The sequence below is a fragment of the Sciurus carolinensis genome, chromosome 3 (genome assembly GCF_902686445.1).
Source record: "Sciurus carolinensis chromosome 3, mSciCar1.2, whole genome shotgun sequence".
Lineage (NCBI taxonomy): Eukaryota > Metazoa > Chordata > Mammalia > Rodentia > Sciuridae > Sciurus > Sciurus carolinensis.
This window is the reverse complement of record NC_062215.1, coordinates 177,633,526-177,656,297: the sequence shown is the minus strand read 5'-3', so window position 1 is coordinate 177,656,297 and position 22,772 is coordinate 177,633,526. Positions and strand designations below refer to the sequence as shown.

General features: G+C 53.9%; 1 protein-coding gene and 1 long non-coding RNA gene across 2 annotated transcripts; both read left to right on the top strand.

Annotated features, from left to right (window-relative positions):
• The first annotated feature begins 563 nt into the window (after window positions 1-563).
• Window positions 564-4,066, top strand: LOC124979552 (uncharacterized). The gene is made up of 6 exons (XM_047543913.1): window positions 564-571; window positions 1,346-1,575; window positions 1,854-1,906; window positions 2,667-2,968; window positions 3,088-3,305; window positions 3,424-4,066. The coding sequence occupies exons 1-6, from the start codon at window positions 564-566 to the stop codon at window positions 3,525-3,527; spliced, it is 915 nt and encodes a 304-aa protein (XP_047399869.1). The 3' UTR covers window positions 3,528-4,066.
• Window positions 4,067-6,090: 2,024 nt separating this feature from the next.
• Window positions 6,091-8,544, top strand: LOC124980365 (uncharacterized). Its single transcript, XR_007107791.1, has 3 exons — window positions 6,091-6,485; window positions 6,574-6,711; window positions 8,337-8,544. It is a non-coding gene; the product is annotated as an uncharacterized LOC124980365 (long non-coding RNA).
• The last annotated feature ends 14,228 nt before the right edge of the window (window positions 8,545-22,772 follow it).

Below are 22,772 nucleotides of genomic sequence, written 5' to 3'. Positions count from 1 at the left end.
GCGTCCTTGCTGCCAGCTCTGCCTCCCGCCAAGGTGTCGGGTGCGTTATCGCAGGACGGCACCAGGCCTGGCCTCGGAGTGGACTGCATGTGGTCACTACTGGGGTAAGTGGGGGAGGCAGGCTCACACCCTACCGACTGACCCCCCGACCTGCCATGACTAGCAAGAGCAGACACAGCCACCGCACAGCCTCCTGTCCCTCCCCCCAGTCCTCGGTGAGCGCTCTGCCCGGTCGGGCCTCCAGCCTCCCCACTCTTCCACGCCCTCCTGCTCCTCTCTGCCTGCACATGGGCAGTGCCCACCACAGCAGGTGCGGCAGGAAGCCTCTGCCCAGCAGGAAGCAGACGGCAGGCCTGGAGCTTTTAGAGAGAGCTTCCTGTGAGGTGGGAGGGGGACGCTAGGGCAGAGCTAAGACTGCACTGAAGAAGGACAGCTGGGGTCCCACAAGCCGAGGTGGAGCCCAGGCAGGAGGCTGGTGACATCGGGACCTCCTACAGAACCCGTGGTAGGGCAGTCAGAGCAGGTTTGAAAGCGTCTAAAGCCAGGTAGACAGTTCATTCAGCATGTCCAGGTAACTGAGCTTAGAAATGAACCCATCTAGCCCTTCCCTTTAAATCCGAGGAAAACGAGGTTCAGGGAGAACCTGGGACCTGCCCCCCACATCAAGGAGAAGCACCAGGCGGGACTTGGATCCATGAGGAAGCCAGCACCACGTGCAGAGGCTGCATTTGCTGCTGCTCTGGCCCGTTTGCTCCTTAGACACTGATGTCTGAACAGCACTGCCCACGGGAGTGTGCAGTGCACAGACTGCACAACTGTGCAGCCTGGATGTGAGCCAGAGCCAGGGGAAAGCCCTGAGAGTTTCCATGAGACAGAGTGGTCTCATTTCTTAGCTCTTACTATGTGGTGACAACGAAGGCCAAAGGGGTACCTGGAGCAAGGCAGCAGGTGTTAGGTCGACCCTGGAGAGTGGGATTTAGAAACTGGCATTTGGAATGGTAGGTAAGACCTGACCTTTGCCCTGGAGGAACCGGGTCTGGGTGTAAGCGGCTATGGAGGGGCCAGACAAGGGCCTGTCCTGAGTCGAGGGTTTGCCGGGTGTTTGGTCACGAGAGAGGAGGCCCTGTACCACACCCGGAGTCCAGGGCTCTCTGCACCTGCCTAGGGAACCCGTGTCCTCCCTCACGGGCTGCCCGCCACACAGAGCATGGCCGCTGCGTCAGAGCAGAGTCCAGCAGGACTTTGCAACACACAGGCCTGAGCCCCAAGGGCAGCACAAGACAAAAGCATCGGCACCATCCCTGCCAGCAGGTGGGCACAAGTCCCCGGGAGGCTGGAGCTGAAGGCCTGAGGAGGAGGAGGCCAGTGCTCCCTGCAAGGCTGCTCTCTTCAGCTGGCAGGCGGCTTTGCAGGAATCCTGTCATGAGGGTGCACCAAGCTCACCCTGCCCGCAGGCCTCCCACGTGAAGCAAGGGCTGACGGGAAGCCCAGCCCGTCCTGGCCACCAGCCGCCCTGCACCACAGTGCCCTCTCCTGGGCACGCAGGGGAGGCTCGTCTCAGGCCAGCAGTCGGAGGTGGGAGCCCTTCAGGCTCCGGGTGGGCTCCAGGGGAGGGAGCAGGTGGCTCTGGGCACTGGACGCAGGCAGTGGGCAAGAGTGGGAGCTTCCGGCAGGGGATCCTGACTGTGGAGAAGCCTGGGAGCTGGTCTGCACGGAGGGGGCAAGAGCGCGCGTCTCCAGGCGCCGCTGCCCGTCCTGGCCGGCGCCCTCGCTTTCTGGCGAGGAACCCTTCAGTGTCCAGTGTCCACTTTCCCGCAGGTCCCAGCAGTTCAGTCCTCTGCTTCCCCCAGCAGATCTCACAGGCGTGACTTCGGACACGGCCCGGAGGCTCCTCTTCAGGAGGGTGGTGAGCTCGCCTTGCAGGTAACAGGGAGGAGGTAGCGAAACGCAGGCGCAAGACCAGAAATGACCGTCAAGCCCCCCAAGATCAAATCCTGTTAGCGCTGGCGAGTGTCTCCCCCAAAACCCACGTGTAGCTTGGGCTTTGCTTTGCCAACAATGTTCTCTTCTCTTTTGTTAAAACGACATCACAGGAGTGTTAGGGAAGGTTTTGTAAACACTCCTCTGTGTGTGTGTGCATGTGTGTGTGTGTGTGTGTGTGTGTGGTGCTGGGGGGACCCTGGGCTCTGGGCAGCCTAGGTCAGCGCTCGACCGCCCAGCCACACCCAGCGGCCTTACCCTGCTCCACCGGGGGCTGCTCTGCCCTGCACATGGCCGGTCTCTCTTTGCTAGGCATTTGGGTGTTTTTCAAGCTTCCTGTTGTCAACTGTGTGTGATGGTTGGATCTGAATGTCTCTCAAAGGTTGGTGAACTTGAAGGCCAGACCCTCAGAGCAGTAATGTCTAGCAGTGAGGCTTTGAGCAAATAAACGATTGACTCTCGAGGTCTCCGACCTCATCGATGGATTCATCCATTTGATGAATTCATGATTTGAGTGGATTATTTGGACACGGAACCTTGCTGGAGGAGCAAGTCACGGAGGCGTGCCCGTGAAGGTCCTCTTGCCCCGTCACTTCCTCCCTCCCCCTCCCTCTCCCAGCTGCCCTGAGCTGAGCCCTCCCCTCCACCACCACACCCTTCCACCATGATGCCCCACCTCACCCCAGGCCCGCAGCAGAGGATCCAGGAGACCTGGGACGGAGGCCTCTGAAATCCTGAGCCAAAATGACCTTCGCTCCTCCAAGGTGCTCGGGTCGGGTATTTTGGTCCCAGTGACGCAGAGCTGGCTAACAGACGATGCTCTCAGGAGGAGACTGTGTGTGCATCCTGGTCTCTGGGGTGGAGTCCTGGATCAGCCGGGAGGTGGCAGGAGCCACAGTCTCCGAGCTCCCATAGGTGGACGGCCACAGCGTCACCTCTGCAGGCATGAGGTGCCCGCGGCTCCGGCCGCACCTCCAACAGCAGGCAGGTGGTGCAGACTTTCCTCCTTTTGGCATTTGTTGGCTGCGGATCTCGTTGAACTTCTCCTGCAGGTTTGGCTGAAGCCTCTGAGGCCTGATGACGAGCAGCTCTTTTCTCTGCCCACAGAACCAACAACTCCAGAAATAAGACCGGAGAGGGGGAAATTGGGCCAAATATCCCTTTGAATCTTTATGAAGATGAAGGGGCGGCTGCAGCCTCCCGTGAGAGCCAGATGGGACTGAGCTGGACTGGGGACTCAGCAACACCCCCTCTCCTCAGCCCAGGCAGCGCTCCGCCCGTGGGACCGACGGCCAGATGGCCTGCTGGGACAGACCTTTCTGGAGGTGGGCGCTGCCTGGACTCTGAGCATGGAGATCAGAGGGGCGTCACCCTACTGCCATCGTCTGGTCCCCTAAAGGAAAAAGGGGGCGTGAGCTGAGGATCCTGTCTCCTTTTCTGCAGTGGACGGCTCAGAGAGGACGAGGTGCCCCTGCTCCTGTCAGTCCCCTGTGGTTTTCCCCTCTTGGCGTTACAGTCTTCCCGTTGGGATTGACAAGCAAAAGTGATTCATCGAAGTCTCTTTAAAAATTGTCTCTGCCTTTCCTCTTATTTAGCATGTTTTTAATCTTGGAAGGTTTCAATGATAACTTGGCCAAGTTTACCATTTTTTAATGTCATCTCCATCCTGAGAAGCAGCTACCATCATCGTCGTCTCCTAGGTCTTTGAGTGAGTGGTCAGTGCCCCAGGCTCTGGGGACACCTGCCTGTGCATTGTCACAAGGTCCTGTGAGGAAGCCCCCAGTGTCTGCCCCAGACGGCAGAGAGCTGAAGAACGCACAGGCAGGGGCAGGTGGTCTCTGAACACCACCCGATGGCCCTGTCGCTCTGGTTAGGAGCAGTGTCTCAGGCCCCGCGGTCCAGAGCCCAGAGCCTGGGAAATGAAAGCGCCCACTTATTTGGGCTCCTAATTGCTATGCCAGGAAGGGAGAATGATACCGCTGATAATGTTTTTTGCAGGAATGATACAGACTCCAATTTAGGAATGATAAAAAGCTACAGGAGAGGCTGTGACTCATTTTAATGCTCTGTTTTGAGAGACATCAAAGGCCACCTCAGATTTATCCGTCTGCCTAGAACACAGCTGTTCCCAGAAAACATGCTCAGGCTTGGTCCAGTTGGTGTCCCCCACACTTTCTGACCGTGTTCAGTTATAGAAGTTGAGCGTGCTGGTTGAAATAGCTCAAAAACCCCAGCCATGCGTTGAAAATCTAGCTACTGGCCAGCTACCCTTTCTCCTATCAACTTTTTACAACAGTAACACTTAAATAATAGCAAGTACTTAAATAAGGCATAATGAACAACCTAGATAGCATGACTTAAATAAGTAACTTAAATAACCAGAAGGGCCGTGACTCGTTCAACCGTCAACACTACCAGTGTACTTCCTGGTTCGTGGGTGGGGAAACTGAGGCACAGGGAAGTTAGTAGTGAGCTAGGATATGGTGGTTAGAGCTTGTTGGGGCTGGACATTCAGTCCAATGCCAGCCTGGGGCCTGGCTGTTGCCTGCTCTGCTCTGCTAAACCCTGCAGGCAGAAGGGACATCCCGCAGTGCTCTTTGGTAAGTGGGCATGAGCAGAGGAGAGGGGACCTACGCTCAGATTGCCGCCTTCTTTGGGGAACAATCACGCACACAATGAAGTTCACCTTCTGTTGATCAATTGGTTGGCAATTTCATTGATTCCTTTTTTCGAGTTCACAGAAGCACTTTTACTCTGGGGCTAGGAGAAGTCGGGCTGAAAGGATCGCGGTCCCAGCGTCAAGCTCGGCTCTGGTGGCCCCACTCCTCTGCCATTTTGGTTCTCCTTCGGTCAGGAGAGGCTTTCAGGTCGGCATTTCCCAGCCGAGGAAGGTCAGTCTGGACCTTTGCAGCTCAAGCGGTGTGATGAGAGTCCTTTTGTCGTGGGAGCCACTGGGACTGGGGTCGTGGTCCCTGCACCCTAACCTGACTCGTCCTGTCAACGGCGTGTGTCAGAGCCAGAAGTGGGCTGCTGCTGTAACGAGAGCCTTAACAGACTTGGTGTTGGCCTTGGGCTGGCGTGGGTACCAAGATGCCAGAAGCCAGAGGCTGCCCCGAGGGGCAGATCAGGCAGCCAGTGAGTTTGGAGCTGTTGGGGAGACAAGGAGCACAGACCAGGGGGAGCATCGTTTGGTTGCTATTGCCTACGCTCTGGTGATTTGCAAGATCGGAGGAACCCAAAAGTTCAAGGATGTGCTGGTTGGATTGGCCGCGCCTCTTCACCAGAAGCACAAGACTCCATCAGGAAGGCCTCGGAGCAATGCCATCGCCCAGCTCCACACAGACCCTGAAGAGGTCTTAGAGGAGAGGGCCTCAGGTTCCCAGGGACACTAATGCACTCGGCAGGGAGGGACCTGGGGATGAGACAGCAAGAAGCAGAATGACCTGGAAGAGCGCTGGCACAGCAGGGGACCTGCCCCACCCCTGGGATTCAGAAACCAGGGACAGGCATGCCTCCCACTGTCCCCTTTCCAGGGAGCCTGGGCGTGCTGCCCTCCCGTCCCTGTCCCTCGTCTGCTCTGGACGTCGTGGTTCCTTGATCTTCCGGGGAGGACACTCATCCTCAGATGCTTGCAGGCAGCTTTCTCTCCCACTGGTATTGCTAAGCTGGGGGGTGACATGGGCCCCTGCAGAGCTTTCCAAGAGGCAGAGAGCCCGTCCCTGCAGAGCAAGCCACGCAGGTACCAGAAGTCAGAAAGACGGTCCTGCCCAGTCTGCCAGGGGCCACCGTGGGATCTGGCAGCACTTCGCTCTGCCCTCTGGTGGCTCCCCGCGTCCTGGGCTCACGCTCTCAGCTGCTGCAGCTTCACGTGGCCTGCGTTTCCACCACGCACAACCCAGAGTCCTGGTGAACACGGGAAGTCAGAATCTTCTGACTCGTTGTCTTGATCTTGCAAATCTTGCAATTTGTGGAAATTGAGCCTCTTCCACTTGAAGAGTGTGCTGGGGAGAAGGCTGTCCTGCTCGGCTGTGGGTTCATAGCAAGGCACCCCAGAAAGCATCAGCCACTTCACCATCTCTCACGGCCTCTAGGCATCAGGACCCAGAAAGACACAGCAGGTGGCCCTGGTTGCAGGGGATGCGGGTGTGGGTGGTGGGCAGGGCTGGGTCGCCCTCTCCATGCAGCCTCTCTGCAGAAGGGCTTGCTGGCCTCCTTACAGCATGGCGGTCTCAGGGCAGCTGGAGGATGCGGGGCCTCCGTGGGCTGCCAAACGAGCGTTCCGGCTGGCAAGGTGGAAGCTGCAGAATCCCGACGTCTTTTCAGACCTAACGTCCCAGGCAGGAGGCAGCGCTTGGACCACATTTTGTTGGCTGCCAGTGAATCCCACACCTGCCCAAGTTCAAGGGGAGGAAAGTCAGATCCTGACGCTGATGGAGCGGTGGGTTCCAGCAGGCCAGGCGTGCCCAGATTTGCATCGGAGACCGAATCCCCAAATGTCTGTTCTGGTGAGAGTCAGTGGTGGGGCCTTGGGAGGTAATTAGGGTGAGATGAGGTCAAGAGCGTGGGGCCAGGATGGCACAACTGGCTTTACAGGACGAGGAAGAGAAACCCGAGCTGGTACACTTGCTGTCTCAGCCGTGCTGCCTCCATCTCATGACCCCAGGGAAAGGCCTTCACCAGACCCCTGCAGACACTGCCACCACACTGCCAGGCTTCCCCGTCTCCAGAGCTGTGAGCCACACCAACTTCTATTCTTCATAAGCCACCCAGTCTCAAGCGCTCTGTTACAGCAGCGAAAGCCAAGCTCAGGCAGTGTGCTCGGGCGGGAGGGATGGTGTTGCCACTGGCTTTGGAAACCCAGTCTGCTGGAGGGAAAAGGGTGCTCAGGGCTCAGCAGGAAGGGGAGGGAGGAGGGTGGTGGGGAGCCTGCGAGTGAGGGCTGTCCCGCAAGGCCAGGTCCAGGGCAGGCGGGCAGGCTCATGGGCACCAGGTCAAGATGCTGCTCGCTGTGTGGCTGCCAGCCCTGGGCACTGCCCTGCATCTGGTGCCAGAGCTGCAGGAAGAAGATAAGTGAGTGAGGGGAAGGCCACAGCAGGAGGTGCTATGGGACACAGCGTCCTTGGGCTCCTGGCCACAGCCTTGGGGGGCTGAATGACCTTAGGCAGGAGCCAGGACAAGCCCATGAGAGAGACTGTGACCCTCGAGAAGCACCTTCCAGGTGCCTGGGAGAGGGACGGTGTTGCAGGCCCCACAGAGCCATTTCTTGAGGTAAGTACTGCACGGAAGTTATCGATCCTGAGTTAGTGACGGGGAGCTGGAGAGGGCCTGCCGAGGCGCTGCCAAGGCTGGAACCTCGGGTACCCATGCGCGGGTGGGTTGCCGCCTCGCTGCTTTCTTGTGCTGCTGTGAACGGAGTGCACTCAGCAGAGGGCTGGGCACTTGCGGGAAGACAGGCGCATTCTAGGCCCTGCAGACAAGTCCCAGATCCTCGGGCAGCCCTCTGAGCCCCTGGCTGTTACTGTCTGAGCAGAGGTCTGATTTTAACTACCACTGAAAAACCCAGGCCCTAAATCACCTCTCCCATATCCCTAAAGCTGGTGAGACCTAAAGAATCAAGGGTCACACCAAAGACCAACATAGTGCCATGTGTAAAACCACCTAGTGTTTGAAGCAGATTTGTGTAATTGGGTCCTTAAAGCCAGCTAGTAAAGGAGGGATGCACCCCACGGCTGCAGCAGGTGGCTTCCGAAGTCTCACCTGTTAGCTAAGGAGCCCTGAGAACTTGACTCCTGACTCCAGGTGGGGCTTGGGTTAGTCAGTGTTTAACAACCTAGAGGAGGAAAAGTTTAGTTGGCTCACAGTTTCAGAGGCTCAGTCCGTGGCCAGTCGACCCCACTGCTCTGGGCCAGAGACAAGGCAGAATGTCAGGGTGGAAAGACGCGGAGGAGGACAGCAGCTCAGCTCATGAGAGCCAGGCAGCAGAGCGAGAGCAAGATGCCAGGGACACGCTATAAACCCCGGAGGCACACCCCAGGGACCTATCTCCTCCAGCCACACCCCACCTGCCTCCAGTTACCATCCAGTTAATCTGTTAAGTGGATTAATCCACTGACCAGGTGGCAGCACTCATGATCTAATCCTTTCACCACTGAACTTTCCTGCGTTGTCTCACGCATGAGCTGGTGGGGTCACTGCGTAGCTAGACCATGACAGTGCTCTCAGGACTAAGAGGCTAAGCCAGGACAAGGGAACCCTGCTTCTCCAGCTGATGGGTCAAGTGATTTGATCTCGGAAAGCAAAGCCTGGAGCCCCTCAATCTGGAGCTGACCTCCTCTGCTAAGATTCTCATCCAACAGGGAGGTTTGGGAAATGAACGAGGTTGGGCAAGAAATGAGCGAGAACCGCGGCCACGGCCCAGCTCCCCTTCACGCCTCCCCCTGCACCAATATGGCGGCTGCTCCGAGACTCCTCACCTCTTCTCTGCACCCCGGGTGCCCTCAGCATGAGGGTCGAGTGTGTCCCTCAGGCCCATGTGTCCTCCTCATCCTGGACACACACACTTCAGGACAGGTAAGGGTTGTTTACCTGACCGCCTCCCTCCACGTTGGTGGCTCTGTCCATCACAAATAAGTCAACCGAGACAGGCATCTTATGCTATGAAGCAGGGTGTTCTCAGCGTTGACCCCAAGCATCCTTGGCCCTGGGACCCCGACAGGAGCAGGGAAATGCCTTCTGAGGGCAGGTTCCAGGTTTGCCTGAGGTTCTGTGATCTTGCTAACTCAAATGTCCCTGGGAGGCCCATTTGCCCCAGAAAGAACAATCAAGTCCAGTCTGTTGGTTTGGTGTTTATTTTTGGTACCAGGGATTGAACCCAGCGTTCTTCACCACTGAGCCACATCCCCAGCCCTTTTTATTTTTTATTTTGAGACAGGGTCTCACTAAGTTGCTTAGGGTCTCACTGAGTTACTGAGGCTGGCCTTGAATTGCCATCCTTCTGCCTCAGCCTCCACATTGTCTGGGATCACAGACGTGCGCTCTGCACCCGGCTAGCTGTTTGTGCCCCTACGTGAGGTCTTTGTCCTTTTCCTTCAACCTCCACTCTATTTAATGGGAAGACAAAATTGTGGGGTAGGAGAGAGGAAAAGGCAAAACAGGAGACGATGACATCGGTGCCGAGATGAGCAGGAGAGAGGGGCGGCAGTGAGGCTGGGGACTCCTCCAGCTGCTGCCCAAGGGAAGGACTGACATCTCAGCAGCAGATGAAGAGGGATGGACGGAGCCACGTGTGACCATGAGGTCCCCAAATACCAGGAATGGCGTCACTCAGGCCTCCTCCCTCACCTTCCAGGAAAACCCCTTGAGCTCCAATCCTTCTCACTCTTCTTGAGTGTTTGATCAAAGACGAGAACGCAGTGGATGCCTAGAATAATAATAATAGTAATAATAATAATGATATGGTCGGCTACCGCTGGAGAGTGGCTTGGATCTGAGTCTGTCGGGACCCAGGCTCAGCGGCGCTGTTGCAGGCCCCTGGAGTGCCCCTGCGCAGTGACCATGTGGCCCGGGGTCATTTCTCCGAGGCAGATGCCCAGGGGCAAACCTTTAACCCCGGCGCTGAAGATGCAGGGAAAGATGTTTCACAGAGCTGGAGCACCCAGAAGTGGCTTCCGGGGAAGGAAGCAGGAGCCGGAGGGACCGAGCCACGTTCCTGCCCCACATCCTGGTGTGAGAAGGAAGCCCTGGGCTCCTGTCTCGTCTACACCGCGGTGTCCGCTCCAGCTGCACAGAGGGGGACAGGGTCAGCAGCCCGGGCAGCAGGGCAGTCTGCGAAACCCTTGGAGGTGCATTCTAAGACACGAACCGGGGCCCTGGGCTGCCAAGACTGGGGGCAAGGACGGGCGGGGAACAGGCCCTGCCCAGAGCAGCTCCCTCAGGCACTGAGGGGCGCTGATTTAAATCTGCACCCGCCATAAAGCTGAGTCACCGTCACCACAGATGAGGAAACCAAGAGAAGGTGCCCTTGAATATTTTATTAATTAAAAGCAGAGAACATTTTAAGAAAAATTCCTTTTTCTGTTAATTATTAATTATGCAGGATGAGGACCATGAATAAATAAGTACGGCTGGTGTGCAGCTCAGGGGGAGAGCCTTGCCTAGTGGGCACAGTCCCGGGAGGGAAGAGGGAGGAGGAGGGAAGGAGGGAAGAGGGAGGGAGAGAGGAGGGAGGGAGAGGGGGAGAAGGGAAAGAAAGAAGAGAAGGGAAGAGGGAGGGAGGAGGAAAGAAAGGAGGGAGGCAGGAGGGAGAGGAGGGAGGGAGGAGGGAAAGAAAGAAGAGGAGGGAAGAGGGAGGGAGGAGGGAAGAAAGGAGGGAGGGAGGAGGGAGAGGAGGGAGGGAGGAGGGAAAGAAAGAAGAGGAGGGAAGAGGGAGGGAGGAGGGAAGAAAGGAGGGAGGGAGGAGGGGAAGAGGGAGGAGGAAGGGGAGAGGGAGGAGGGAAAGAAAGAAGAGGAGGGAAGAGGGACGAAGGGAGGAGGGAGGGGGAAGAAAGGAAGAGGGTGGAAGGAGGGGGAGGGAAGAGGGAGGAGGGAGGGGAGGAGGGAGGAAGGGAGAAAACCTACTTATGAATAGAAAAAGCTGAAGATAAATAAAAATCACAGGGAAGGCAATGGACACAGGTTTGTTCCCCACTGAAACCAACAGGTCCTTGCAGGGGAAGACCTTGAGAAACCACTGGGAACATGGAACAAAGGGCCAGAAAAGTGAAGAGATGATAGACAAGGGATGGGAAGAATCCTAACAGACAGCTCGATCTAATATGTTCCCCAAGAGAAAAGAGGGTGAAGGAAGCAGAAGCGATAACGGAACACAGAATTTTCTTTTAAACGAGCGTTTCAGATCTAGTGAGACTTAACTGAAGAACAAAATGGCCAAATTCTTCACATTTGACCGAAAGTTGGCAACATATAAAATCCCTGACTGTAATTTTTTAATTTTTAGAAAATGATTTTGCAAGCATTCAGGGAAGAAAAGAAAACAAATATGCAATGTATTGATGAGAAAAAAAAAATCAGATTGACCAGAGACTCCACTACAATTCTGAAGAAAATTCAGGAGTTTTGAAAAAAAAAGTAAGAATAAGAGGACTCTTAATCATTTTTTGTTCAGAGAATTTGCAATAGGTCTGTGTAAAGAGGAAGCTGGGAAACGTTCTTCACGCCTACACCCTCTTGCCAAACAGCATCCTGACCCCTTTTTTAAAGCCGTAAGTTCTGAGTGTTCTGAGCATGTCTGACAGAGTCACACCTAAGAAAGAAGACATTTTGTTGAAAGACACTGGACAGGTGACGAGAACTAAAATCACTGAAACAGAAACGTAATTTTATGTGAACCACAATAATTCTTTAAACTTTCACACGTCAATTTGAACTCATAGCTGAATGATAGGATGCGCATTTACAATCTCGGGTGAAGCGATGAGCCTGGCTGGCCCTGGACTGACCAGTCAGAGCCCCACAAGGCCCAGTTCCCCTGCCAGAGCGTAAAGCATGCCTGCCTGTATTTTCACATAAAAATCCATAAACACAGGTTTGAGACTTTTTAAAAAGCTATAAAGTAAATACTCATAAAACTAAATCCAATTTTAAACTCCCAATTATAAAGATGTGAAACAGACACAAGGCTCATAAAACTATGCAGAGGACACAATGGGAAGGGGGGAAAGAGGAAATAGAGGAAAGAGTAGAAAGATCTAGCAAAAACAGTACAGCAGTGAAAGAGTTTTAACTCTGTTCTAGAGTGGTATCATCTGTTCTGTATTTTTTTAAGAAATTCATTAACTAGTTTTTCTGTAAGTAACCTACCCAAAGAAGAATAGAAAATAAGAACATCGAAAAATGTCTGAGCCAAAAATAACATTAATATGCAAAAGAACTAGGAATTGCAAAGTTAATATCAGAGCTTTAGGCAAAACACATGAAGCAGGACCCAGAGTTATTTTATATAGAGATAAAAAAAAAATCTATGCACCGAACAACACAGTGTGAAAATTCAGAAAAATAAAACTGTTTTTTCCTGAAAGTCGTAACTGAACCAAAGACTCCAGCACTCTGAAGAGCTGTCCTCCTGCTATGGAAAAGAAAGAGCCCACGTGAACTAGGAAAGGAAGGAGGTGCGGAGAGACGTCATCGCACCTCACCTCTTGGCACCCATGGGGTCCTAGCAAAGGACTGTGGAAAACAAACTCTGGGTTCCCGCAGGCTAATCACACAGGCGGTTTCTCGGGCTGTTGCGCTCCTCTGAGCTCCACACACAGTGTTGGTGACTCCCCCATGATACCCTCTGCACGGAGGCCTGTGGACAGCTGGGACACCTAGGTCACACAGAGCGGAGGCCACCAGGATCTAGGTGTCCGCGGCTGTCACTGTGACGGTCCAGAGAGGTTTCTGCTGGTGTCATTAGCCTCTTAGCTCAGGGTATCCACCAGTTCCTTCAGGGCCACAGATGCTTGGCCTTGGGATGGAAGTGTTTTATGAACCCCAGTCCATGTAGCCCAGCTCACCTGGGGGCGGTGGTGATTTTGAGGGGAAAGGCCCGGAGAAGTTGTTCTGGAAGCACGTGAAGGTGGCAGATGAATGCATTCTCCCTGGCCGAGCGCGACTCTCGACCGCGAGACTAGGGGCTCCGGTTCCCCAGTCTCATCTCACTCACTGCCCGGATGCCCCACTGCCGACATCACTACTTTTATCCTTTTAGTGCATTTCAGGCACAAACACATACTTAAAAAGTACTATTTTTTGTTTTGAGACAATGGTAGATTCACACACAGTTGGAAGAACTAAAACAGAGATTCCATGTGGTCCCCCCGTGATGACGTCCAGCACAACTGTAGTGTCTCAGCACAACCAGGAAACTGATGACGATGACATTGCTGATGAGGCAGCTCAGGGCGCTCAGCCCGCAATGTGCCTCTTTGGCATAGGATTATTTTGAGCTGCTTATTTTGGGAAACAGCAGACAAAGGAGAAGCTCTGAAGCGAAGCCCCTCAATAAAGGAGATCTCCCTTGGTAAGGGGGTCCCCTGTGCGCCAGGAGCAGGGGACCGTGTCAGCAGAGACACTCACCCGCAGGGAAGACTCGACTCTGCAAAGCAAGGCTGGTCCTTGTTCTGTGACGCCTGTCCTGGCCATCTCCTCCCTGGACCTCCGTCCTTGTCTCAGGGGAGGATGGTATGTAAAACTGAAGGTGACCCTCCGAGGTGACTGGAGAGTTGCTCATTTCTCTGGGTATCTCCCATGTATACAGGAGGGATAACCGTTATAAAACTGCTTTTTCTCTTTGTTGTCTGTTTTTTGTTATAGGATGTCCCACCTAAGGACTCATAAGGAAGGAGGAGAAAACTATTTCCCCCATAGTTCAACGCACTAACCTGACTTATGCAGATTTCCATAGTTTGATAGGCACCTCTTCATGCACAGGGGTAGTTTTGTGCAATTTTATTGCATACATAGATTTATCCAACCACCAAGTCAAGGCATATGGCAGCTCCACACACTTGAAAAGAAATTATTGAAGTACAATAAAAACTCAGAAAAACAACCTTATCATAAATGGACAACTAGAAAACTTTCATGAGTGGAAATTCAGCATGTAACCATATCCAGAAACAAACACGCACACAAGACATTTTCAGGCTGTACCAGTCACCGTCCATGAAGTGAAGCCGCAATCTTGACACCGGGCAACAGAGTAGTTTTGCTTTTTGTCTTTTTAAAACAGAAATGGAATTTTTTTTGTATGTAATTCCTTTCACTTTTTATACTTGGGAGACTTTAACGGCGCTCTTGCAGGGAGCTATAGGTTACTTAATAACCCCGAGCATTGCACTCTGTGAACACACTATCCTTCCTGACCCATTCCCTGGTTGCTGAGCAGGTGGGTGGGTTCCAGTTTGGGGTCATTTTGAACAGTGCTGCTACGACTATTCTTCTAAAAGTCTTTTGCTAACACGTGAGCACATTTCTGCTGAGTGGGTGTCAGGAGTACGATGCCCGGTCACAAGGAACAGCTTCTTAGACACCCACGACCTGTTTTCCAACCACTGAACCGAGTTGCCCGCTCCGCAGCAGCCCTGGGAGCTCCGGCTGCTCATGTCCTCTGTCCAAGCTCATGTTCTCTGTCCCGCCGGTGTGTTTCTCATCCCCTGAGTGCGCGTGAGCATCTCCTCCAGGCCTGGCTCCTCCTGCTGCAGCCTCCAGGGATTACAGGTGTGCACCACCACACCTGGCTTCAGATGACCTTCCCATGGCCTTCCTCAAGGCTGATGGGTGACGGTGACGATCACAGCAACAGTAAACATGCAGCAAAGGTCCATTCGGTGGCCACCAGTGCAGGTCTTCCCTAGGTGTGGGAACAGCAGTCAGCCAACCAGGGGGTCCTCGCTGACCCGGCTCCACACTGGTGGGAGGGAGCCAGCAGGGAGGAAGGCACAGGCGGCGGACGCTGGCGGGTCCTCAGGAGAAACCTGGACCTCGCTGCCACTGCCTCTGGGACCCTGAGCAAGTCCCTCCACTCCCCTGAGGTGGGGACTTCTTTCCTGCCCCAAACGGGTTCATTTGAAGCTGCCCCTCCCCTTCATGCCGAAAGAGAAGCCCTTCCCTAGGTCTGGCTGAGACAGAGGCGGAGGCTGAAGTCCCCCGCCGAGTCCTGAGAAGAGGAAAGGAGGCCCACCTGGAGGTGCGGGAGACCGGCCCACATGGCCCCCCAGCCCCCCAATGTCCCCCCAACTCCTCTTCCTCCTGAGAAAGCGCCTCACGCGCTGAAGGCCTCGAGGAGAACGCGCTGTGGTAAAAGGAAGCCGCATGGTCTGCGGGGCCAGCTTTGAGTAACTCTGATTCCGCCGATTTCAGCTGAGTAGTGAGAAGCAGGTCGTTTGATCCCCATGCCTGTGCCACGCAGGTGCTGGAGAAATGGAGAGCACATGTGGACGAGCTGAAGGATCGCAGGTGCGGCTCAGGACGCCACTAGCTGAGCCCCAGCCTCCAGGTCCTCGTCCTCCGCTCCCTAACTTGCTCCTCTCGCCAAGCCCTTCTGACTGGGCAGGGGCTCAGATCACAGGACTCTGGGACAGTGGTGCCCTGAGCGGATGCTGGCCAGAGAGAGGGAGGACCAGGCCTGGGGCACCTTCCTGCATCAGCAGGGCCGGGCGGCATTGGGACATTTCTCCAACAGCACACTTGGGGATGGAGGCCTGTGTCTGCATTGAAGGTACCCTGGTGACAGGCAAGGGGGTGGGAGAGGACGCTCTGGGGCAGGAGGCCATCTACAGGAGAGCCCATTGCTGCTCCTTGACTGGCTGGGCTTCCAGTCTGGAGGGTTTATAGGTTGAGCCTGGTGGTTGACTTGTGATGGGATCCAAACTCAAGTGTCAACCTGAACATTTTTTTGCTGGTTTCCTGTGCAGCTATTAACTGATTGCCTTCCCTGCTCTCCTCCCCTCCCGCATCCTCTAATCTTTGTAATTAAATTTCGGACATTGCAGGATCTTTCTTTCCTCGGTGTGAAGGAGGAGATGGCAGGAGTAGGACTCGAGTCCTCGGTACAGAATGCACAAGGCTCCGTGGTCAGCTTCAGCCTGGATCATGGGAAGAGCAGGCCCGGGTGTGGCCCACGCTAAGGGTCCTTGAAATCATCAGGAGCTCCTACGGGAAGCCCTCGCTCTCCCCACCAAACCCCTGCCTGTGCCCGTCCGAGCTTCGGGAGGCACCTGAGGGGCAAATGGCGGCGTGCTCCTGGATACCTGGCTTGCCAGAGAACAAGGGTCCAAGTTAGTTCTGTGGACTGTGAAGTGAGGCTGTACACCAGACGTGCCCAACCAGAGAGCAGGTGTGATCAGAAGGACGGCGGTGACAGGGGCCGTCACATGGCTCCTCCCGGGACTCGCGCGGAAGGTCAGCCTGCCTGGCTCCCAGCAGCAAACTTGGCGAGAGGGCCCGGGTCCTGTCCCCTGAGCGGTGGTTTGCCGTGAGTCCTGTCGGGCAGCTAAGCCCACGGTCAGTCTTGTGAGTCCGTGAAGGGATGAGGCTGGTCCTGACAGGAGGCAGCACAGAAGCAAGAGCCGTCCTGCAAGGGCCGAGGCCGACAGGAGGGAGGAGGCGGCCTCCTCGGCTTAGACAGCCCGTCGAGATGGCGAAGGGAGAGACAGGGAGAAGGTGGAGGGACAGGAGGGTGCAGGCCGGAGAGGAGCATCTGTCACACCAGAGAGAACTGAGGACATTTAGAGGCCCAGCAGAAGGAGCCAGTGGCAGGAGGTATTGGTGGGGCGAGGCCCAGGGTGACAGTTGCAGGGAGTACTGAGCTCTCCCCGGCTCCTTTCACGCCAGCTGTCTCCCAGCCCCGTTTCTTTGACTGCTTCTGGAAGCATCCCAGCCCTTCCATCTACCTCGAGCCCCTCTTTTCTGAGTTTGCCCACCCCCGCCACCCTGCCAGGCTGGCCCATGTTCTGTAGTCACTCGGTCCTTCAGAGGAAACTGGAAGGTGCCTCGTCCCGGTGCGCGGGCCTCCCACCCCGGCAGGTCTGCTCTTCAGGCCTGCGCTGGGGCCGAAGGGACTGCTGGGAATGAACAGTCCAGCCACGAAGGAAGCGGCCCACCCAGAGGCAGGCTCCCCTCAAGTGGCAAGAGACATGTGCAGCAGAGCCTGCTAGAAGTGGAATGCCGTGCCCCCCGCCCCTTATCCCTGAGCCTTTGATGGCTCCCCACACCCAGCTAATGTGACACCCGAGTCTTCCCAAGTGGTATCTGAGGTCTCCAACAACACACTGCAGTCAGGTGCTTCCGCTTCTCCAGCGGGGCTCTTTCTCTATCCTGCTGTAATATACCCTCTACTTCCCTTTGTCCCTGCCTCCAATAACAGAGCCCCAGCTTTCCTCCAAGCACTTTGCTAATGCCAAACTTTGTACAGCACACAGCAACTAAATTCCTGCCCCCGAGAAATCCCTTTGCTTTCTAACTGCCAATGCACTTCTGCACCCTCTTTCCAATCTAGTATCCCGTTCCTGGGCCTGAACCATCTTCTGCGGAATTCAGACAAGCTGAGCACGTCTGCAGGGCTCAAGGTGTGACAGCTCTGAGGACCCATTTACTTGGGAGATCATGGAACCTCATGGACAAGAACATACCCTGAGGGAAAAGAGTTGAGGCCACAAAGAAGTTAGTGCTAATGAACTTGAGAACAGCAGACTCTGGGCCCCAGAATCTGTTCAGACAATTACAGCCTCATGGGGGCTGAGCTTTGTGGGTGAGGACCAGCCCTAGGGCTTGGTGCAGACCTCAGAGGCTGCATACCAGGGTTGGCAGCTCCCCTGGGGACCTGCAGGCCAGCTGGCAGCACAGGGACCATGTTGGTAGGTGGAGGAACTTGAACCTGAATCATCAAGAGCTGAAAAGGGAAGTTCGGAGGAGAAACCAGCCTCTGGGGAAGCTGGTTAGAGGGCCCAGAGGGTGTCCTCAGGCGAGCTCTCTTTCCTTCCTACTCTCTCTGTGCCTCAGGTTCATTCGTCCCCATCAAAGCGAGCTTCCTGTATAACAGGAGGTGGGGCCACTCTCCCCATGATGGTTAATCTTGGCTCTCGGCTTGACTGCCTTGAGAAACACCTAGAAAACTGGCAAGCACACTTCAGGAGTGTCTGTGAGGTTGTTTCCAGAGAAGGTTGGCCTGTGGCTGACAAATGGAGCCGAAGGGTCTGCCCTAAACCTGGGCAGCACCATCTACCGCCTGGGGGTCCAGATGGAAGCAAAGGGTGGACAAAGGGGCAGCTGGCCCGGGTGCACGTGCTCACCCATTCTCCAGCGGGCAATGGACTCGGACTTTTCAGCTCTCAACGTGGCCTGGTGTCGGCCTCCAGGCCCTCAGCCGGAAGACTGGGGCGGCCACAGCCCTCCCTGGCTCTCCAGGCTGCACTCAGCCATGGTGGGGCTGCTGGGCTCTGTGAGCAACTGTGAGGCCCCCCAAAGTCTCCTGTGCAGAGATGAAGTGACTGAACTAGGAGAGCTGCGACCCAGGCCACCCTGGTCAGAATGGACTGGGCAGTGACTGTGGGCAGGCAGGGGAGTGCCCTGAAAGAGCGTCTCTCTCTTCCAGCTTCCTGACCCCTCCACCAGCTGAGCAGCTTTCCTCCACTGGGTCCTTCCCCCATGATTCTGCCTCACCTTGGGCTCAGAGCAATGGAGTCGGCCACCAAGAGGCTGAGACCTCTGAAACCCTGAGCTCCAAATAAACGTTCCCTCCTGTGAGTGGCTCTTGTTCGGTATGACTAATGCATCCCTGTTTATAGTTGTGCATACTCTGTTGGTTCTGTTCCTCTGGAGAAGTCTGACTTGCACAACCCCAGCTCAGTGACCTGAGAACATCAATGCACTAAGGATGGAATGGGTGTGGTAAAGTCCCTTGTGACCACCCAGGGATTAATCCAGGTCGGAGGAATGGGGATGCAAATTTGTAGGCCCACTGGATTGAGCTGGTTATAATGGAGAATGGAGCAGATTCCTGTAGAAAATGAGAACTCTCTTATCAGAAAGTGGGGGAGTTTACAGGCCCACAGAATGGATTTTGTCTACCGTGGTGTCTTCTGTGGGCACTAGGAGCAGAGTTGCCACAGGACTGTCACCAGAAGGGGACAATGGTGGATTCCAGGCAGGACACAGAGAACCCCTGGTTGAACCTCCTGAAGGCGCTGAGCCTCGGGAAGGCAGCAGCTGGGCTGGGGGCTCGCCCATCCAGGACCCAGGTCGTTTTGATACCCAGTTGCCTGGTGAGTGGAACGGGCCATGGTGATGGCAACATAGCTCAAATCTTACATTCCTTACTAAGCAGCCCTGACGGCGGAACCTTGGATTTTCCAGAGAACGTAGCCCAGCACTTTATGTGAAATACATATCTGTCAAACAAATAAATTTTTCTCCTGATCGAAAGACCCAACTTGACCTTCTTATCTGGCGTATGTGGCTCTGGGACCCCGGGTCAGCCATGTGCATGGTGCAGTGGCATGTGCTACGTGGGTCTCTGCTCACAGTCCACACCACGTGTGCATGAGGGGAGGTCATAAAGCCTCAGCCGTAATGAACCTTTGTCCTCATGTCATGCTCTGTGGCTGGCAAGGACCTCGTGCACCTGATGCTCAGGGTTTCCGGGTGGGCGATGCAGGGGTCTGTTGAGAAGAGGCAGGGTTACCCAGCCCCCGCATGTTCTCAGTAGCAGCTCAGGGCTGGCTTTGACACCTTCACTGCCTGTCCCCAGAGATGGTCCTGGGCAAGTGACTTCTTCAGGAAGCCAATGTGCAGAGTCACTTCTTCCTTTTGCTGTAAGCCCACTTTCCCAGTGTGTAACCAAAGTTCTAGACCCATCCTTGCAAACTAAAAATGGCAGGCTGAAATACGTGCTGCCAATTGGATTTTCATCTTGTTGACTTTGATTTCCATAATCAAAGCACTAGACACCTCATGGGCTCCAGGGAAACCACGTGGTGACTGATCCTTGTCACGGGAAAGCCGCCTCATGGAAGTTGGAAGAAGGCACCCCTCCCCCTTTGCTGCAGACTCTGGTGCTCCCCGCCCTCCTGCTCCCCACTGCTCATACCCTGTGACTCACAGGAGGTGTGCTCCCTGGCACAGAGGCCCCGGGGAGCGTGTGTGGTCCCCTCCAGGTATTCTTCCCCTCCGCGGGAGTCGCCCCCACACTCCCTAAGACACGCTGGCGCAGGCCGTGGTGAGATCACATTTTCTCATCAGAGCCCGAAAGGCTCGGCAGTGTCTTCTGCAAACCTGTGCCACTCTGCAGGATGGTGACGTTTTCAGCCTCCCAGCGTCAGGCTTAGAGACTTCCGCACGGCTGGCTGCTCTGCCTGCTGCAGGTAGATTGCTCCTGCTGGCCTTCCCACTCTTGCCAGGGTCCCCGGGAGGAACGGGACACATTCCGACAAAAACGAAGCCGAGCTGCTTGGTTAGCAGAGGGGTTTGCAGAGCGCCTCCGTTCACAAGGCCGGGAGTTTGTACCTCTACACGAGTTAAATCGTTACATCCCCTTCTCTCTTCCTCTTTTTTTTTTTTTTTTTTTTTTTTTTTGCGGTGCTGGGGATCGAACCCAGGACCTTGTGCTTGCAAGGCAAGTACTCTACCAACTGAGCTATATCCCCAGCCCTCTTCCTTTTAAATTTTCTTTTTCCATCAGAATTTAAGCTTTCTGAGAGCAAAAACACTATCCTGGAATCACGCCTGGCATATGATAAGGGCTCAGTATATACATCTTGAGTCAAATGACTTTTCAAAATTGATTATTGAAATTTTCTGCGCTCAGAAAGATAACACAACTTCTCTGTTTCTCCCCTTGCCTTGGATCACCCATTCACTCCCTCTATGATCATAAAATGACAGTGGTTTTAATGGTGCCAGACCCAGCATTTGTTACACATTTTACTTTGAATTATCTCATTTAACCCACTTAAACCTCATGGTATTGACATTAGTATTATCTGCATCTTTGTAGTAAGACCATGAAGGGCTGGGGAGATAGCTCAGCTGGTAGAGTGCTTGCCTCGCAATCACAAGGCCCTGAGTTCGATCCCCAGTACCGCCCAAAAAACAAAAAAAAAAGTCAAGACCATGAACCCAGGATTTTGAGATGAAGTAATGTTTCCAGTAAGTGGATGAGCAGGGATTTGAACCAGGTCCTGATGGCTGCATGGTCTGTATCTGTGCCCAGGTGTCTGTCACCCAGTGAGATCTACCACCCCTGTGATGACCTTAGAGAAGCACCATTTCATTAAACCCCGGCTGGAATGAACGCACATCACGGTGCCCGGACATGGAGAGCCGATGATAAAGAAACCCGAGGGGGAGACCCGCTCATGGCAGACCATGCCATCATCCCACAGAGCGACCTACACTCTTGAGTGAACAGGACCATGGCCAGGACTCCACGGGTAGTGTTATCCCAGGAGCCCTCACCCGGTGGGATCAGCAAAGCTGGGTCACTGGGCAGCGCCATCCTTCCCTGGACAGGAGTGCCGCCCAGGACCCTCCTTTGCTGCCACATAATTGTCCAGTCTCCCCAGACTGCACAGAGGAGAGGTAGGTGTGCCTGCATCCCTCCCGGACAAGCACCCCAATCTCTTCAGGTCTCCTGAACTCAGTATGAGAGTCTCTTAGTTCAACATAGACAAGGACGACTTTGTAAAAATGAATTTTATCATAGTGACACCACACACACACACACATCCATACTGAGCCCAAAGTTCTTCACCAACATCGCTGAAGACCAGCAGCATCTGGCCACAGTTTGTCCAGGCTGAGACCAAACATCCAACACTTAGACCAAAGTTCTCTTCTTAAACTTGACTTTGTTGAAGTGATGACAGGTCCTCAGTAGGGACGTGGGCTTAGCTTTCAGAATTCTCACCCCATCATGAAACTTCACCAACTACTCCGGTATCTGCCAATTGGTTTGGCTTAGAAAGGTGATTCAGACCAGCTTTGCAATGGCCACCCCTGATGCTGACCCGTTTGCACTGGGTCGACGGGTGGGGCTGCTCCCTCTGGAGCCAGGCCTGTGCTTACATTTGGAACAAGAGACCCTGACTTCTGTTCTTAAAGTCTGCACTGCAAGTACCAAAAACTACTTGGCAAACTGATAAATCTAAAGCGTTAACACTTAACAATATATTTTCATATATTGTTTATATTTTTTCAGATATATATATATATATATATCTGAATATATATATATATACAGTCTAGAAAATTGAACCATTTGCACTTTGAAAGTGGCCTGATGGTCACATTCTAATCTTTCTTTCCCTGTGTGTACTCTTGAAGGTTCTGGGAAAACATCATGGTCTCAAATATGTTTCTACTGAGTTCCAAACAGAACCAAAATCCTGGTTGAGCTTCAGACAAAAAAAATTAACACAAAGATCAATTGCTACTATGTTGATACATATTTTAGTGTTTTAATAAACATCTGCATTCTTCACTATAATACCAAGCACCACACAGGGGGCCTGCACACAAGAGAGTCATCTTTTGCATGGTTAAAGTACAAGGCCATCTGTCCCTTTTTATTTAGCCAAGGGAACCCAATTTTTCCATTAATGACAACATATAATGAAAGTTTGTATAGTGGATGACAAACAGGGACTATTAATTCAATTATGTGTTAGCTATTGATCATCTAATTAATTGGTGGAAGATTGTTGCCTACAATCGTGCAAATTATTTTGACCAAACCATATTTTCTTAATCAGATTTTGCAAATCAACTAATGAAAAAGTAAATAAATATTCAAGACTGTATGCGGGGCATCCACTGAGGGGCTTTAGATGACTAAAACCTGTCCCAACGTTGAAGATCTTACAATCTGATGGAAGTTACAGGCGCGGGCGGGTTTCTGAGCAAGGTGGAGACTCACGGGTGCCTGGGATTCCCTCCCCAGCCCATCATTTCATTTAAACCAGAGCATAAGTCACCTCCTATGTCTCTCTCTGTCCCTATGCTCATAGGTACAACGACATCAAAAAACATTAAGTAGAAAAGTGTGTATCCCCACTGCAAAAAATTAACCACTCCCCATAGCCCACGACGGGGAACAGGACTGGACAGACAGACCGCTTACTGCTGAGGACACGTCCAGTCCAGAGACCACGTGCCTGGAAAGGAAGTCCAGCTGGACCCACATCAGCGCTCACTTCAAAGCCTGCTGTTGGGAGGTGGTTGCATGGAATCCGTGGTCATTTTGGGTGGGATGT